The 19,435-nt window shown below is 36.6% G+C and overlaps 1 protein-coding gene and 1 long non-coding RNA gene across 2 annotated transcripts in view; one reads left to right on the forward strand and one right to left on the reverse strand.

The window, feature by feature from the left end:
* Positions 1–18,752, forward strand: part of CPB1 (carboxypeptidase B1) — a 35,308-nt gene extending 16,556 nt beyond the window's left edge. Inside the window, exons 6-11 of the mRNA XM_047727370.1 lie at positions 633–734; positions 3,474–3,584; positions 3,674–3,764; positions 4,439–4,641; positions 16,504–16,588; positions 18,391–18,752. Coding sequence (XP_047583326.1) covers positions 633–734; positions 3,474–3,584; positions 3,674–3,764; positions 4,439–4,641; positions 16,504–16,588; positions 18,391–18,578 — 780 coding nt within the window. The 3' untranslated portion in view covers positions 18,579–18,752. The remainder of the gene's footprint in view (positions 1–632; positions 735–3,473; positions 3,585–3,673; positions 3,765–4,438; positions 4,642–16,503; positions 16,589–18,390) is intronic.
* Positions 78–19,435, reverse strand: LOC125098512 (uncharacterized). The gene is made up of 3 exons (XR_007126852.1): positions 19,223–19,435; positions 17,867–18,016; positions 78–222 (listed from the first exon to the last, which is right to left on the reverse strand). It is a non-coding gene; the product is annotated as an uncharacterized LOC125098512 (long non-coding RNA).

Raw genomic sequence — 19,435 nt, forward strand, 5'->3', positions numbered from 1 at the left:
AAAGGAAAATGCAATAAAATACAAGAAGTCCTATAAATTTAACCACATTCCTGTAAGCAATGTAAATGATTACCTACCTTGATGAAATTCTTCTCTCCCAGATGTTGTTTGCAAATCCATTTGTTAAAGAGATTCATAAACTTCATGTCTATCAGACAACATTACAGAGCGTATCAACGATTTGCTTCTGTCATTCTCTAATGCCATTTTTGTCATGTAATTCTAATGAAGAAAATAAAAAGACAAGGAGTAAGTAGGAGAGAAGGAAAATTCTTACAAGATTAGCAACAATTATCATTACTTCTAATTACTCATCCAGTTGTCTTGGTCATGTCACCTAATAATAGCAGCTGAAAATAACCTCCACGTGAGTACAATTAAGCAGGGTAATCAGCACCTTCTGAAAATATGAGCTTGTCAAGCTTAATAAAAATAATAAACAGCCATGTAAGCTCAAACATTGTATCTAGAGGCAAGAACATACTGTGCTAGTATTATGTTTTAATTTAATCATGGGATATATCTCTTGCTGCTGTCAAGTTTCACCTGTTGAATCCAAAGCCCAGACAGGTAGCGAATGTTAACCCCTGACTGTGATGAATCACAATTTCCCTTTTTTTTGTTTGCAATAGGTTGGCAAAGCTGGACCAAATAAGCCTGCCATTTTCATGGACTGTGGTTTCCATGCCAGAGAATGGATTTCTCCTGCATTTTGCCAATGGTTTGTGAGAGAGGTCAGTATGTAGAATCATTTTTGGTGGAGGGAAGTAGAAAGTATTTTGTTTATTTAAATCAATTTCTTATAATCTACCTATAATAAGAGAAAATAATAACAGAAAAACTTTGTTAATTCCAAGTTCCCATTTTTGGGTATTAGTTTCAACTTTCACCAAGAGATCTTTATAAGGTAAGATTTTAAAACAGCTGCTAAACTGTATTTATTTATATTTGACTCATCTGAACTTTCTCACCCACCTTTGGTGGAGAGACCAACCAGTAGTATAATACATAGGTCATTTAAAAATTAAAGATTGTGGATAAGCCACTAGGTTTATTAATATCTCCTGAACAATAATCATTATATACTTCAATGGCAATCCCACTATAAATGATACTGTTTTTCATTCCTCATAATTCTAATGATAAGATATATGTGAAAACCCTTCAATTGAAGTTTTTAAACATCTATGAGCCCATACTAATGTAGATAAATTATTCAATAAATAAAGAGGAGAGAAGGAACAACTCCTTCTTAAAGAAGAATTATAACTAATGGATGCACAAAGAATGAACAAAATAGAAAACTATCATTAGAACACCACAGTAATAATCATTTCACAAAAACCTATGAACATATGTAAAATTAGTGAGTAAATGTTTAAAGACAAATAGGATAATTCCTATCTCAAAGTATCCCCCCCAAAATATGTATTACATTGCAAAGGCAAAGTTTAGTAGAGAAACTTAGTAGAAATTACTTAACCAAGTGATCAAGGTTAATATCACCAGTAATATCACCAGCATTAAGACATAATCAGTATCATGTACCCCCTGATATTATGTACTGAAAAGACACATCATCTGTATGGTATTCTTCCTCAAAATTCATAACCTTCCTCTAATCATAAAAATATATATAGAGAGAGAGAGAGAGACAAACCTATTGAGGGACCTTCTGCAAACTAACCAGACCAGTACTCTTCAACTGTATCAAAGACATAAAAGACAAGTAAAGACTGAGAACTCACAGATAAGATGAGACTGAGGAGACATGATAATCAGTGCAATGTGGGATTGTTTGTATATTGGATCCTAGACCATAAAAAGGATAATAGGGATGCCTGGGTGGCTCAGTCATTGGGCATCTGCCTTTGGCTCAGGTCATTGATCCCAGGGTTCTGGGATCGAGTCCCACATCGGACTCCCTGCTTGGTGAGAAGCCTGCTTCTCCTTCTTCTTCCTCACCCCTGTGTAGCTAGCTATCTCTCTGTCAAATAAATAAATAAAATTTAAAAAAAGAAAAAGAAAAAGGGTAAGAGTGGAAAAATTGGTGTTATATGTAAACAATGAATCTTGGAATACAACATCAAAAACTAATGATGTACTACTATATGTTGACTAACAACATACTAAAAAAAATAAAAAAATTAAAAATTGGTTAACTCTAAATAAAACCTATAGTTTAACTTTATTATTGTACTAATGTTAATTCCTTCACTTTGATCATTGTACCATGGTTAAGTAAGATGAAAACATTAGGGGAAGCTGAGTGAAGGGTATATGGGAACTATTTGCGACTCTTCTCTAAGTCTAAAATTACTTCAAAATTAGAAGTTTAAAATATTGAAGTACTTTTAAAATTAATAATATTACTATATACAATATACTGTCTTTTGTAAGAAATATTTCTGTATCTATTTGTCACGGTCTTGGTTTCTAGACATGTTATGTGTCCAATTAGAACCATTTAACTTCAATGGATATCTCACCATCTGCCCTCTAGAATGAAGAAATTTTATCACTACTTTGGTTATCTCCAAGATTAAAAGAATGTGGTTCACTAAAAGAATGTGGTTCTATAACTCCTCCAGCCTAAAAATCACTTATTTTATCATGTGCTATTATAATAAATACAATGTATTGAGTCACAAAAAGTATATAAAAACTATTAATACATAGAAGCCTTAAATATTTTAAAGTCTATTCAAGAAAGCCTGGGAAAGAGTTGAATTTAAGTTTAATATGATCCTGGGGCTGGGGAACTATGACTAAGAGAACATAATAAATGAGCATGAAGTCCTTCATTCATAGAGAGATCACTTAGAAATCATCACTTAGCAAGGAGAACTAGTCTCTTAACTCTTACTCAGTATAGAGGAGTAAGAAGGATACTTTCATCATTATTCAGCATGGAGCCTTAGTGAGAGCCACCCAAAATCCATCAGTGTGAGTTCACTTCATAATGGGAGGCCTTCTCATTCTTCTTCCTTATTGGACACACTCTAGTGCGACCATCTACAGGAGGTTTCACAAACTTAAATAAATTTCTAGATGATATTAGAAACATGCACAGCCATCCACAGACATTCTTTACTTACTAAGTATAGGTCTTACCCTCACATCCTACTCACTCTGAAAAAAAATTATTGCAAATAAGTAAAAATATGTATGTTTCTTAAAAGTCTATAATTTTATTAAATCTTTTGTTCATCTTTAAAGTAAAAAGTGAAATAATTATGTGAGTTATATATGAATATAATAGAATATCCTGGAAACAGAGAAGAATTAAAAACAACTATTTTAACCAAAATTATGGGCAATATTTTACTAACTGCCTTTTAAATATTAATAATGTCTACCTCAAAGAGACATGGCTTCCATTACCAAAGTCAATATTCACCCAGTCTATGTAAATTTTAGTAGCATCACGTATTCCATTTTTCCATGAAATTCTCTTCCTAATTCATACTTAGGCTATCCGCACCTATGGACAAGAAATCCACATGACAGAACTTCTCGACAAGTTAGACTTTTATGTCTTGCCTGTGGTCAATATCGATGGCTACGTCTACACCTGGACCAAGGTATATGAGCCAATACTGAAAGGGGATGATGAAATTAAAACCAACCCACTTTCTATTATACTTGGCCTAACCACATAATCCACTTTCAGAACCGAATGTGGAGAAAGACCCGTTCCACCCAGGCTGGAACTACCTGCATTGGCACAGACCCCAACAGAAATTTTGATGCTGGTTGGTGCAGTAAGTATCGGGATCACCATTTTGCAAGCATCTGTTGAAAAGCACAGAAGGAAAAATAACACAGGAAAACACAACAGTGTCTAAAACAAGAAAAAATATAAAATTTTATATTTTAGAATTCTAACTTTCTGAAAGCACAGACAATAAACGGTTTATTTATTCACTCAAAAAAACATACTGTGTGCTCTACTGCATTCCCAGCTGTGTTAGATGCTGGAAACACAAGACTGAGAATCCAGATGTAATCCTACTACTTCGAGATATACAATCTAGAGGACACAGTCATTAAATAATTATTTAAATAAAATTGTGATATAATTCTAATTTTGTGATTCAACTCTCAGAGAATGATTACAGTAATAAGGAAATTTCTCATGGATATTAGTTTGTCCCCTAATTATTAATTTTTTTACACTATATTGATCTCATTGTATATTATTACACAGGGACACACTGGTGATTTCACATGCAACTTTTACCCCGTAAGCTTAAAAACATACCACCCCTAATCTTGTGAGTAATGCATGCATGCTTTATTATATACATATATACATACATTATCATAAGGACCCATGTAAAAATAGCTTATTCTTAACTTTCTAATTTGAAAGTCTGAAACATGCCTTGTGGTAACTTCCATAGATGACCATTCCATTAACAACCTGTTTTTCTAGAAATCGGAGCTTCTCGAAGCCCCTGTGATGAAACTTACTGTGGACCTGCTGCAGAGTCTGAAAAAGAGACCAAGGCCCTGGCTAATTTCATCCGCAGCAACCTCTCTTCCATCAAAGCATATCTGACAATCCACTCATACTCCCAAATGATGCTCTACCCTTACTCCTATGATTATAAACTCACAGAGAACAACGCTGAGTTGGTAAGTAGTCATGGTAGTAAATATGGTATTTCACTGTTAAGATTTTCTTAAATCCTATTCCTGAGAAAAAATTCTAAGAACAATTTCTAAAAACAATTATTAATTACTGATAGCAGGAGCAAAAAAAAAAAAATTACTACAGATTTACAAGGAATCCAGAATTGGCTAGATAAATTAGCTAAAAGATATAGGATTTTGATACAGGAAACAGTTCCCAACATGTTAAACTGGTTTAGTCTTCAAAATGACAATAGGTACACTTACCCTGGCTTCACCACAATACTAACTCACATGATGATTTCAGATTCATCTGGGATAATCAACAAAGTAGTTTTGTCTCACACACAATTAGAAAGTCAATTTTGTCAAGCTGCCTTGAGCTGGATTTGACATAGGCAGAAGCATGGCAGATGTCATTAGGAACCTGGCACATTTGGTTGATAAGATACTAAAATTATTTCACTATTTGATTAGGTGAGACACAAATAAAGCCATCAATGAACAAATGGTATGACTGGATCCTTACTAGATACAGGAAGCAATGTAAAAAAATTTAAGTATCCATGACTCAAAAAACTAGCAATCTTGTTACAGAATCATGATACAACCACATGAAAAGTTAAATAAGAGTTTTATAACATTCACATTAACAAATATCACATATCAAAATATCACATATCAATGCATAATTTTTTTAAACCAGAAGTTTTGAACCCTTCACACAATATTTTTTTTCTAATTTATGAAACATCTGGCTGCCAGAAGTTGGGACAAGTGATCTAAAAGAATAAGTGTAAGATTTAAAGCATTTGAGTTATGCCAAAAAAAAAAAAAAAAAAGTGCTCCACCTAGACAATGACATAGATATTTGGCTTACCTAAATGCATAAATTTGAAGACCCAGTAACTTTAACAACTGGAAAATGTTGTTTTGTACTTTTAGTCCTTCCGAAACCAAATAAAACATGTAATGCTATAAATATTTTGTGAAGAGTAAAACAGAAAAATAACTTAGCCTCTTAGAAAATTGATAGCTTATAGTTGGCCAGGTCCTCCTCATTAAAAATGACAATAATAATAATAATAATGTTATTTTCATAAAGCTTCCCATTTTCCTTATCCAGGGCCAAAAAAAAAAAAAAAAAGGAAAACATCATTAGTTGGAACCTTTAACTATTTCAGTTTTCCAGTTATGTTCCATCTGTTAAATGTTCCCAGTGGGTGCTCACAGTCCTGCTATCCCAGAGATGGGTGTGGTCAGCTCCTCATTTCAATCCCAGATTTCAGTCCCAGAGGAGAGAAGGTGGAGCTATGTTGTTTGCTTTATTCATGAATATTTAAACTGTACCACATCAGAAAAGAAAAAGACAAAGCCATAATAACTAAGTACTAATGAGTTAATAAGTAAAATATTAAAACTAAAATTATAAACCATATTAAGTGTAACAATAATATATCCAGTTTGCTTAATATAGCTAGTTTTAAACACAAATTCTAAAAGACGGGCGCCTGGGTGGCTCAGTGGGTTAAAGCCTCTGCCTTCGGCTCGGGTCATGATCCCAGGGTCCTGGGATCGAGCCCCACATCGGGCTCTCTGCTCAGCAGGGAGCCTGCTTCTTCCTCTTTCTCTCTCTGCCTGCCTCTCCGCCTACTTGTGATATCTCTCTCTGTCAAATAAATAAATAAATAAAATTAAAAAAAAAAAATTCTAAAAGACAAATGCTTACAGAAAAACAAAGTGTTCTCTGGAAATGAGCTGTTTCACAAAGTTTCAATACCTTTTCCTACTTGGGGAATAAGTTAATTCTAATTAACAAAGAAGTGGAATAACCAGAATTATATCACAATAAAATATTCATAATCTATTCTCAACAAAAACACAAACCATAAAATAATCTTATCTTGGAAGTTTAATTATGTATTCACAAAACTAATAAATTCAAGAAGTACATGCTACTTCTTATACTTTCCAAGCATGATAAGAGAGGTGGCTAAACTATAAAATTTAATTGCACTTATATCACATTAATTGATTTTAAAGTTATTTTAATTTCTAATAATTTTTTTCTATGATTAATCTTTTGCCTAGCATCTTAGAAGAAATATTTAAATGAATGTTAATTTGATTAGTCAATTCATTGGGAATCTGAATTTAGTTCAGCACCCCAAAGCAACTTAAACCTTTTGAAAAACTAGAGATCCTTTCAATCTTCTTATTTTGCATAATTCCAATTTACTTACTTCCTAAGCACATTTTGCTAGAACTCATAACTGTAGTGTTAATGAGTATAAAATATATGTGTGTATACATATATTTTTATATATGTATATGTATATATATATACACATATATATTTATATATGTGTGTGTATGTATGTATATATATATATATATATATATATATATATATAGCCAAATGAGAATTTGAACCTCTCATAAAGAAAAATATTGGCTTTTTCATGGTTTTTATTTGCAATGAGAATATTAAGAAAAAAAGTAAAGTCTTGATCTAGGCGTGATAAATGTTCCATCCAAATCTAATGCTTCTATATGAATTTTCAGTTAGAAAAATGTGACCCTGCTGTAGAAAACTAAAGGTAGGAAAAGATTTATAAGATGCCTTCTTGGCACACCACATTATGGATAACTCAGAATTTCTTAAAGTATTGTCTTACCTAGAATTCAGTGTATAGATATAGATATGATTCTTATTTATCTTTACACTTATAAAATTTGTAAGATTATATCTGTAACAAAAAAAAAATGCTTCAAGGAGACTATGACTCCAAACAAAAGGAAATTATTCTGTACTTCTAGTAACATTCTCAGCCCAAATTTAGAATATACACAGAAATCTCTGATATCTGAGTCATGATAAAAATGCATGTGTCTTCATTTCTGAAAGATCTTACATGTAGATTGCCTGATTATTCACATCATGAGACAACCTTCAGAGTGAAGAAAGGCAGAGATGAGAATGCAAAAGCCCAATGAGGTAAAAGAATAGAAGTGACAGCATGGATTACAAAGAAAGCTACCAAAAATATCTCTACAGCATATCAGTAAAAAGAATGAGAGATCATAAAAATACCTTACATATATAATGCTTTTCAGTTTGCTAACTGCTTTTACACATACTATATTATTTAAAGAAAAAATACAAAGTATACTGTGAGTTTCCAATGGCTTCATACACCTTCCAGTTCCTCAGCGTTAACTTCTTCAATATGAAGCTATCACTATCTTTAAAGGAAGCTTTAAGATCCACGAGAATAATATACTTTACATTTTCAAAATTCTGAAGGATAATGAAATATTGAATTGTATGACCTCTTTATTGTCAGAGTAATTCTCTTTTTATTAAGAAGACTTAACTGAAAATGTTCCCAAACCTATCCATATCTTTGCATTTATTGAGCATGGAAGAAGCTCCAAATCTTTGGTCTGCCTACCTACCCCAAAAAGGCATATGTGTCACTGTTACTTATTATTATTATTTATCATAATATCATTTCTAAGTCCAAAAGCAGGAATGCAAAATAATAACTGGTCAACCAAGTATCTTGACTCATTCCCCACACTGACCAAACTGGAAGTTGATATGCACTCCACAAAGGTGCTGATCCAGGGCATACATCTGACACCACATGTCTTCATTAAAAGCACAGAACTTTACAGCTGGAAATCTTGGAATTTCTCTGGTTCTGCTTTCTCATTTTCCAGCTGAAGCAATGAAGGCTTGGCTAAGCCAATACAGTAAAACAGGCAGCCTTGGGCCTAGACTTATTGGATCCTGAAGAATCTCCTAGACTGACCCAATTTCCAAAGATACCCACACATATTTGTTCACACATTTGGCCATGTTCTATGTTGGTACCCCATGTAGCTGTTTTACAGAACACTCATCAAATAGTCTTTCATCCCACAAATACCTTATTACCTCTGTCCCTGGACATTGCTAAGGATTTGCAGTGGTCAGCTGGGACACCTAAATTCCCAGGACCCAGTCTTTATGATTCTGGTCCTATGCTTTCAAGGGCATATATTCACTAACCAGGAGAAAAATGACAATCTTTCTGAAAAATTATTAAACTTGACCAAAAGATAAGAATCCACTTCTAAACTCTAACACCTTCCAGTACAGTGGCACCTCCCTCTTAATTAAAATGTGAGTTAATCAGCCACCAAGATAGAAATCTACTGTTCCACCCAAGTACTGAGCATAAAGCAAGACCATGAATAGAGATAAACATAAAAATCAGAGGGAACAAATGTTGTGATCAGAAGGTGGATAATTGCAGGGCCATGTGCCCACCCTATCACAGCTGTCCCCATGTCCCTGCCTAATAACAATAACAAGGCCATAACCCCTCCGTCAAACAGGCTACCAGAACCTAAGGAAGACAGGACCTGAGACACGAAATATCCACATCCGTTATCTTCTCAGAATTTTTAAATTTCACTTATAATATTAAAAAAAATCAAATGACAATTGCAGAATTTATTTAATTAGAGAAACTGTTGTTGATTTATCACTATACATTTTAAGAGACTTCTTGGCCTGTTAAGATATTCTTACAGAGGCCTGGTCAGAACAGAGTTCATCAGACAATTATCAGAAATTTCACTGAGTACCTATTAAATACTCAGCATAAAACATGTTTTTTGCTATTAAGAATGTAGGATCTTACTGAAATGGTAAGACTCATATATCAGAAACCATACAAGAGAAGTACAAAATTTGGAGTTTCAAACTAAGCACGGTAATAGGAATTTAGGGCAGGAAAATGGTAATATGTAATGAGGCTGGTCAATGAAGGTTATAGAGAGAAAAACCCCATTTATTCTGGGTCTTGAAGGATGGGCAGGATTTGGGCGACAAAGGACAGAAGAGTGCATTTTAGGCAGAGAAAAGAGACAACAAATGGCCAGCAATAGGTTTGAAAAATGGGGAGAGAAGAAAGATCAACCTGTTTCCAGTGTTCTTGTGAAGGAAGAGGGAAAGTGAGGTAATGACATTACCCAAGAGACTTAAATGTCACAATGAGTCCTGTGTCACAGCAGGCCCTAGAGCCAGTAACTTGGTAAATAGGATTGCCGAGTCAAATACAGGGTTCCCAGTTAGATGTGAATTTCAGATAAACAATATAATAATAGTGTAAGTATTATCCAAATATTACAGATTTATACTGAAAAAGTATTCACTGTCAATCTGAAATTTACATTTAACTGGGTATGCTGTATTTTTGGCAAAGATTGGCAACTCTGCTAGTAGAGGGATATTTTAGCAGCATTTAGTAGCAGTATTTAAGAGACACTTGTACTATCATCAGCAAAAAAGACAGGCATTCAGAGAACCTTCAAAATGAGTTGTCTTTCTTTTTAATTCTTTCTCCAAAATACATTCATGTTTACCAGAATTATGTCTTTTATCTGATTTCTTTCAAGCTAATTCTGTCCCCTCCCCTACCTCCTAGGAGACATTTGGCAATGTTGGGGAGACATTTTTGGTTTTAACTGTGGGAGTACTATAGGCATCTAGTGGGTAGAGGCCAGAGGATGCTGATAAACATTCTACAATGCACAGGACAGCCCCCACAACAAAGAATTCTCCAGCACACGTGTCAGGAACGCCAAGGTTGAGAAACCCTGCTTTAAGCTAAGATAAGAACAGAATCACATTCCTGGCTAAAGTCCCCTGGCTTTCACCCTCCTCGCAAACAGCTTACAGTGTTCTGCAAATCTGAAGTGCCAGAAACCCAGTACATTCCCATTATACAACATGTATTTTTTAATATTTATTTGGAAGAAGTACCACCTACACACACACACACACACACACACACACACACACACATGCTCTAGACTTTGCAACTTCAGCTAACTCACGTTTCACATTTTCCTTGAATTTTAAAGAGCTTAAAAATATGCAGGCAGATCAGCCAAAGAAAAAAATTGCTTTACATCAGTGAAAGCATTCCCACACTCCCCAGAGGCTCTGCCAAGATGGGCAGGCCTTGCTCTCCCAAGCCAAGCCTTTCACTAACTCCTTGCCTTTCTCTGATCTCAGGCTTTGCAACCAGAGCCTGTGCTTGTTTACCCTCCTGTTTTTCTCAGAAACATATTTGTTTTTTCAAATCCCAAAGGCTTCCTCCTCAGCGCTTGCTTGTAGGCCTTGCGGGTTTCTCCTCTAGCATCAAAATTATAAAAGTTAAATTCCTCATTGGTCCCTTGGTGTACGTTACCCATTATCACAGAACAGAAGGAAGGAAACCGCAGTTAAAGATTATTTTGATGCTTTCATTATCACATGTATTCGCCCAGAGGAATAATTAAACTCAGAACTTCAAGTTAGAAACAAAGTTCTGGGGAAAATTTCCTTCGAACTGGTTTATACCCATAGTCAGTTTGGAACTTTTGTTTTCTTATACTGTAATAACGGACCAGTGGAAGATTAGAAGAGGCAGCCCCCACCTCCCATGACACTGGCTTGCAATGAGGACCATGAGCACAGCCATGAGACAGGGGCTTCCTGATCACATGTTACCTGGGAAGGCAGGTCAGTGGAAAAGAACACCTTCGCCTTATTCATCTTAGCAGCCTCCTGGAGCTCAGAGCCTGGGAAACATTACACTAGTTGGTCTTTTGTCTCTTGGGCTTTGAGTTAGATGTGACATTTTAGACTCTCTCTGTCTTTTGCTCTATGACCAAGGCCTCTTTTTAAGAAAACAGGTGACAAAAGAGAACATGCATAAGACATGGTAGGAAACTCATATCTAAGGATTAATAAAGGCTGGCCATGTTTGGCCTTGACTGAAAGCAAAGTTTTCTCTGAGGCTGATTTATATTTAGCTTCCTTCTGTTCTTTACAATTGGTAAAACCAGCTCCAGCAACACTTCTTTTGAAGTATTCGAAGGCCACAAGGAGAAGTGAAAAAGAGCACAGAATTTAAAGCAAGAAGAACCTAGCTCAAGTCAGCCACTTATGGGGCTGCATGCCCTTGGGAAAGTTCTTTTATCCTCTCTGAGTTTCAGTTCTTTTATCCGTAAAATGGGGATAAAAATATCTAGCTCTTATCAAGAGCTCTTTGTAAAGTCTAAGGTTTTATGTAAATGTTAGTTCTTATTTTGAACCCATTGAGCAAGGATGTAAGATGTCCCTCAAATGACAGGTTGTAAAGAAAGTGTCTTTAATTGGAGTTTCAAGATGTGGATCACACTTTCTGATGTGCTATTGCTTCTGCGGATCTTTCGTCAGCTGTCTTAGTCCCTTTTTACAGAAATGTACAAGGGAAAGGAGTTACCACTCTAACATTTTAGCAAATACAGGAATTATCTCTCTTTTACCATTCCTGGCTGGGGTCAGTCACCCAGCTTGGTTGGAACATTCCCACTGAGCATGCTGCCCCACGTGGCATTCCATTCTGCGAGAAAATTCTATGCTGATGAAATGTGGACAGATAGTGTTAGAAAGATAAATGAGTAACATTTGTGAAAGTATTTGAACTCTTCAAAAGAAAAGACCCACACTGATTCCAGGGATTTTTGTTATGATCATTGGAATTTAAAATATGGTATTTTGGTCAATTAATGTCTGTTCTGATTTTTTTTTTTTTGTCTCTTGGCCTCAGAGGGGCAGAGAGAAAGGGTCCACAGACTTCATTTTTAAAAAAATTAATGGAAATAAGTAAAACGCACAGCAGAAGTCATTGTGTAAATGTGGCAACCCATCAACCATCACTACATGGTACTATGCCCTCCCCACAAACATCCCCTATCTCCACTCACATATGTCACAGCCTTTACAGGGCTCAGTGTCCTGCACACGCACCCAAATCGGGCTCATCTGTAATGCCCCAGCCCTAGGATAAGACTCAATCAACCAACCATGTGCTAGATGCTACACAATCTGTTGAGAATATAAAATAAATAGCCAAGAATCCCTTCCTATAAGGACCTCACCTGGGAGGTGATGCAAAATAGATGCAAAAACAACTCATTATACAACACAGTGACAGGAACTCTGATAGTGGTATTAGCCTTCACAAAGGAGGGGGAATCGTTGCTCCCTAAGAGATTCAGGGGCAGCTTCACTAACAAGATGACACTAAAACTGAATGTGGACAAACAACAGTAGTTCTCCAAGTGAACAAAGATGAGAAGAGGATTCCAACAAAGGGAGAAGGATATCCAAAGTGAGGGAGGTAAGGAGAGTCAAGAAGAAGTGTATGGGGAAGAAGTTCAGGGAAACCTAGCTCCAAAGGAACACGGAGTGCACAGCAAGTGACGCAGACTGAAAGAGAAAGGAGGGGCTACCTCACACCCTTTAGGCTAAGAAAGGAAGTTGGGACTTCAAGAGGTAAGAAAGCCACTGAAAGATGTGGTGATGAAATGACACTCAGAAGATGAGTGATGAGGTAGACATCAAGAGGACAGAGCAACTGAGAACAAGGAAAGCAAAGGCAGACACAAACTAAATGTTCCTGCAATGTGCACCAGTGACAGCAACATGTTAACATCCTTTTTAAACTAATATCAATCTTAAATATTTCGGTCAGTGCCAAAGGCAGAACAACTTCTTCCAGAAGATGCCTAAGAAGTCTTAGAAAACACGTAATTCTCACTTTGAGGAAAGGCAAACTGAACATTTTTGTGTGGTCCTAACAGTAGTTATGACTAAAATGATAAATTGGTAAGTCAAATGAGGTAACAGATCACAAGTAGGCCCCTTCAGTTTTGTCATATAACTCATATATTACATCATATCAATAAACATAGTAAGAGACTTGAAGTTTTTTGAAGTTGAAACTTGAAGTTAATGGATAACTTCAATGATCTTATTTTAAATCTTCTCTAGTCTTCATAACTTCATGTTTAGAACTAATCCTACAGAATCACACTACTTTTTTCTCAGCTTTATTGAGCTATAATTGACTTAAAACACTGTGTGAGTTTAAGGGGTACAATGTGATGAGATGATGCACACAGATATAGGGAAATGTTCACCACATTAGTAACATGTCCTTTATCTCACGTAACTATCATTTTGTTGTTGTTGCTGTTTTGTTGTTTTGTAATGGTGACAACATTAAAGCTCTACTCTCAAAGCAACCTTCAAGTATATAGTACAGTACTGCTAATCATAGTCATAACGCTTTACCTTCGGTCCCCAGAACTTATTAGAATTGTATTTCTAACTAGAAGTAATAATTCAAGACTTAAATGGGGAGGGGGGAAACCAGAACAGATGAAAAGCCTCAGAATGGTAACTAGCAAAGGAATCAGAGTTCTTTAGAATTAGAGGTTCTGCCTTACAGAAAAATAACTACAGGTGTCCTCAGATGAATGGCAAGTTAAAGAAATTGTAGAACAGTAGAAAATGTACTATTTACTTACCAAAAATATTAGCACCTCACCACATTTCACATTTCCACATGATGATTTTATATCTATTCTGAGCACTGTGCAACTGTTAATTATTCTCATTTCAATCAGAAATAGGCCCTATACTAAAGGGTAAAGAGAAGACTTAGCTCTAGTGTGTTGGTTAGAACAGGATTAAACAACAGGAACTATACATTTAGATCACAACAGTAAAGATCCTATGCAGTAAAAGAAAACATGTATTAGTTTACCAGATTGGAAAAAAGGGAAGTAAAACCCTAAAATTTTCAAGTTAGTGTTTCAAAGCTCTGAGAATAAATTAATTCCAAGAAACAGATTACACCATTTCAGTGGACCAGACCAGAAAATCATGAATTATGTTTTATAATTCTTTTTAAATTTTCTAATTTATCACTTAGTTGGTGCAGCACTAACAATTTGGGAGCTGGAACTTTGAAATTTTATAGACATGCCCTTGTCAATCTGACATAGGACACTACTAAACTGGTTTTCATATTATAACAAGGACTAAGGGAAGCTGCTACTTTGTAAAACGAGGAGTATTTTGATTTCATCACCAATCTCACTGCTTTCCAAGCATATGTACAAGACATAATTATGATGCCAAAATATGAAATATAGCTAGTTTCATAACCAAAATGAATTATGGCTAATTATCCTGTAGTAAACAATAAGATTTTCAAATCTGTATTCCCAAGACAGCCAAGTCAGGCCTTACTTTTTGAGTGATTTCATTTAAATATGCAGTATGTCAGTGGATGCTGGGAAGTTTACAGCACAGGGAGGCTGGGGGCACAGAGCCCTTGCCCTTGAAGAGTTGGGGGGCACTGAGGCAGAAAAGCAATGGGTCTTTTGAGAAAATGAAGCCACTTCTTAAAAAACAAAAATACGCATAAGCTAATACTTGCTTTTTTTTAAATTCTGGAATTCAAATGTTCTTCATTTTGAAATAGAGTAGATGTTGTCTAATTCTTCAGTCTAAAAATCTCCCAAGATGGAACCACCCTGATCCCTGGAACTGCCAATGTTCCAGTGTTGGCAGTGAACACTGTATTAAGTATTCCATCATTCATATGTGTAATTTTTAATGCTCCTGCCCCAGCTCATATAATTCTATCCTGTCCTGGCTTTATAACTTGCCACATTTCCAGGTAGTTTATGTTTTGTTTTGTTGGGGGTTATTTTGTATGTGTTTGATTTTTGTTTACCTGTATTAGGTAGACAACCTCTTTGTACAACCACAAAGACCTTCTTGTCTCCTGCTTTTCTCTTACAAGCTCCAGAGACAATATAGATTTGCCAAACTAATCCTTACACATAACCTAATTCTTTTTTTTTATTAGATTTTTATTTATTTATTTGACAGAGAGAGAGATCACAAGTAGGCAGAGAGGCAGGCAGAGAGAGAGGAGGAAGCAGGCTCCCTACCAAGCAGAGAGCCCGATGCGGGGCTCGATCCCAGGACCCCGGGATCATGACCTGAGCCAAAGGCAGAGGCTTCAACCCACTGAGCCACCCAGGCGCCCCAACACATAACCTAATTCTTAATAAACACTGACATTTTACTAAATCAATGAATGTGATATCTGAGACAGTTACAGATTGCTATAGTCTCATTTCTCTAGCCTAAACTAAGGTTTAAAAAAACAAAATGTTTAACAAGCCTAAGGAAGAATACCTGGGAAAAAAGACACACTAAGTTCTATGTAAATAAAAAAGAAAAGAAAGTCGGGGCACCGGGGTAGCTCAGTGGGTTAAAGCCTCTGCCTTCAGCTCAGGTCATAATCCCAGGGTTCTGGGATCCAGCACCTCCCCCACCCCCCTACCCACACTGGGCTCTCGGCTCAGCGGGGAGCCTGCTTCCCTTCCTCTCTGACTGCCTCTCTACCTGCTTGGAATGTCTGTCAAATAAATAAATAAAATCTTTAAAAAAAAAAAAAAGAAAGTAAAAGACTGTCCTCTGACTAAAACAGAAGTTACTGCTAGGACCCATACTTTACTGCAACAATTATTTACAATGAATTTTTAAAGACCTAATACTCAAATAAGAGGGTAATATGCTAATGATCTTCAGAGTTCCAACAAATAGTTCTCCAGTCCTCGCCAAGTGGTAAGCCTTGGCGAGAGCCCTGAAGACATGGAGATAAAAGACAGAAAAAGTCACTGAAAACTCAGAGGCCAGTAAATGGTATTGCCACAATATGACACACATTCAAAGGGAAGCTCAGAGTGAGTGCCTGGAGAGGACATTAGGGAAGACATATTTTCACAAGAATTACTCGGATCATATAATCAGCTTAGCAAGAAAAATTGGATGGACACTGAGCAGGATTAAAACTAACTCAAATTGTGTCTTATACTTCTTCAATGTCTTAAAAATAATGTACAGATGTTTATCTGTTTGTCAGTGTGTGCTTTTATTTATTTACTCATGAACTGCTGCTGGTTCTTTTGCAGAATGCCCTGGCTAAAGCCACCATAAAAGAACTTGCCACCCTGCATGGCACCAAGTACACATATGGCCCAGGAGCTACAACAATCTGTGAGTCTTGGCTTCAGAACTATGCAAAGAGACCACATGCCTAAAAAGGCAACAAATGGTTCCCAGACCCTTTCCTTTCAGAACATTTAAAGCATGTGGCTTTTGCCTGACAGTGAATTTTTTATACATGTCATCAGTTTTCTGTTCAGAAAAAGTATCCCCTCCAACTCAAGAAAACAGTTGCGCCCAGTAAACATCCATCAAGCAGCCACTGCTATGTGCCAGGTGCTCACTAGGTGCTAGGAAAGAAAGGAAAGGAGGATGGAGGGAAGGCAAGAGAAAAGGAGAAAGGGAAGGTTGGGGAACTAGCACAGTCTTCAAAAAATCTACAGTAGGGCAGCAGGAAAACTAAATATAGGGTGCTAGATGTTATGACAGAGGATGCACAAGGAAAGAGCATACTCCAGCACCAACCAGCCCATTCCACAGCATCAGGGATGACTGTCCAGGATAATGACACAGCCGCTTTACCTGGAAGGACAATTGCTGAAGAAAGTATAAGAAGGAGTGTTTTCCTGACTAAACAGATTGCAGACGTAAGGGCTGATTCAGGCTCAAGCCACTTTCCAGTGGTAGATGTCAGCCCCTCTGACCAGTCACTCAGTGTGTTGGAGCAAGTGGCAAGAGACACACAGCAAGAGAGTTAGAGAGGGGCTAGACCCCAGATTTCACTTAGATGCTGCAGAGTTTAAATTTCACTGGGAAGGCACATCCTGCAGGCCCCGTTTTAAATTTCTACTTATATTTTCCTTTGCCTTTGCATGATTTCTTTTTGCCCCAGATCTGAAAGGACTAGAAATACAAGGGAGAAGACCCAGTCCTGTCATCACAGGGCCCTCCATGCAGCTGGAGAGGCTCCAGTCCTGAGTTCTGTTTCGTTTTGTTTTATGTAAAATACAGTTTTCTATAGTCTTATCCTTTTTTAACCTGCTCTGAATCATACGGGGTACAGTGTTTTCCAAAGGGGGTTCTAACAGAAGTAGCCCATCTATTCATATACTGTGAACTTCTTATATATTTTATGCCGAGTAGTTCAGTGAGGGTTCTTTTCTCATACTGTAAACGCTTGAAGGGCATTAAGTCACGTCTTTCCTTTATGCTGGCATCTCCAAAGGAGAGCCCATGGCCTGTACGGCTGTTGGCTGAATAAAGAGATGAAAGAATGAATTAATGAATGAACGAACAAATGACCTAGTGACTGAAGAGATACAAAATCTACAAGGCAGTGACTTGGTAACTGCTACCAAATGAAGAACTGAACCTCGGCCTAATGCTAACCTCGGCCAGACCATCTGCTAGGCCCTGAGGAAACACAAACAAAGGCCCAGCCTTGCCCTCAAGATGCTCTGATTTCATCAGTCAGCACTGTTTCCTTGAGGTTTGGAGCCCTCTCCTATCATCAGTCATCATGTGGCTCTCCATATTTTCCTAGGAAACAAACATTCTTTCCTAAGAAATTATCTCTATTTTGTAAACAAATTATATATGATATAGTTTACCAAAGCATACAAGCACAGTGAGAAGTTTATATTTTATTATAAATTACATACTTCCTGGGATATGAAATACATCATTCGCACTAATTAGGCTTAGAGGTTAAGATTGGACTGATTTTTTAAAACAGCCCCCCGTATCTTTTATAATCCAGTTTTCCAGAAAATTGGCCTACCTATAATATTTTACCCAGTGAAACAGTTTTAACTATAAAAGAAAGCTGGTTTTCTTCTTTTTTTTTTTTTAATTTCCTTCCTGGATTTAAAGTTTTTTGGGGTTTGTTTTTTTCTGCTCTTTGCATATTTCAGATCCTGCTGCTGGGGGCTCTGATGACTGGGCTTATGACCAAGGTATCAAATATTCCTTTACCTTTGAACTCCGGGACAAAGGCAGATATGGCTTTGCCCTCCCTGAATCCCAGATTCGGCCAACCTGTGAGGAGACGATGCTGGCCATCAAGTACCTTGCCAGATATGTCCTGGGACATCTGTACTAGCAGAGAATAATGACAGCCTTATTTCAAAGTGCTCACTCTTTGTCTCTTTCCTATCCTGAATTCTTATTTTTGTCTGCCTGGATATTTTCTAGATCCCAATCTTTCTTTTAAGCCTCTAGTCTATTAAACTACTTGGATCTTTTAATACTGATCATAATAAAAAGGAATCATTATAATTAGAAACCTGACAGACTGTCTACTTCTTTGGGGAAAAAAAATGATGTGAACCAGTGACTAAGCAAGCCATCGACAGGTAATGATGTGGATCAACTATATAGGAGTTAAAGTCCTCAGGGTATTTGCCAACACTGGCAGAGTCTAGAGATGTATGGTTATAACGGGGGCTAATGAGGGAAAAGATATATACAGGGAAATTCAGGGGAAAAGACCCCATTTTGCTTTAACTTTCTTCTCAGCTTATTTATTTTATGAACTGTCCACTACATGTCAAACACTTTGTTAAGCAATTAGAGACAGAACAATGAAAAAGAAAGACCGTTCTTGCCTTCAATGAACATTCGGGAAGACAGACATGAAATAAATAATTAGATATTTCACAAATTTTTTAGTAATTCATGATTTAATTTACATTAAGCAAGTAAGTGCTAGACAAATTACATAAAAAGAACGTATACTCGGTCTACCTCCCTGATGTGGAAGAGAAGGCTCTCTCAGAGAATCCTGGAACCTGAAGAAAGAATCACAATAATCTGGATGAAGAGAGTGCCCCTTCCAAGCCCTGTGAAGATGCAGAAACCTTAGGAAGAAAGCCAGAGGGACGAAGGGCATGTACTGGGGCTGAGGAGGGAAGGAGGGACTATTAAGCAAAGCTTAGAGCTTAAGGGTTTAGAACATTG

The sequence above is a fragment of the Lutra lutra genome, chromosome 1, assembly GCF_902655055.1.
Source record: "Lutra lutra chromosome 1, mLutLut1.2, whole genome shotgun sequence".
Classification (NCBI taxonomy): domain Eukaryota; kingdom Metazoa; phylum Chordata; class Mammalia; order Carnivora; family Mustelidae; genus Lutra; species Lutra lutra.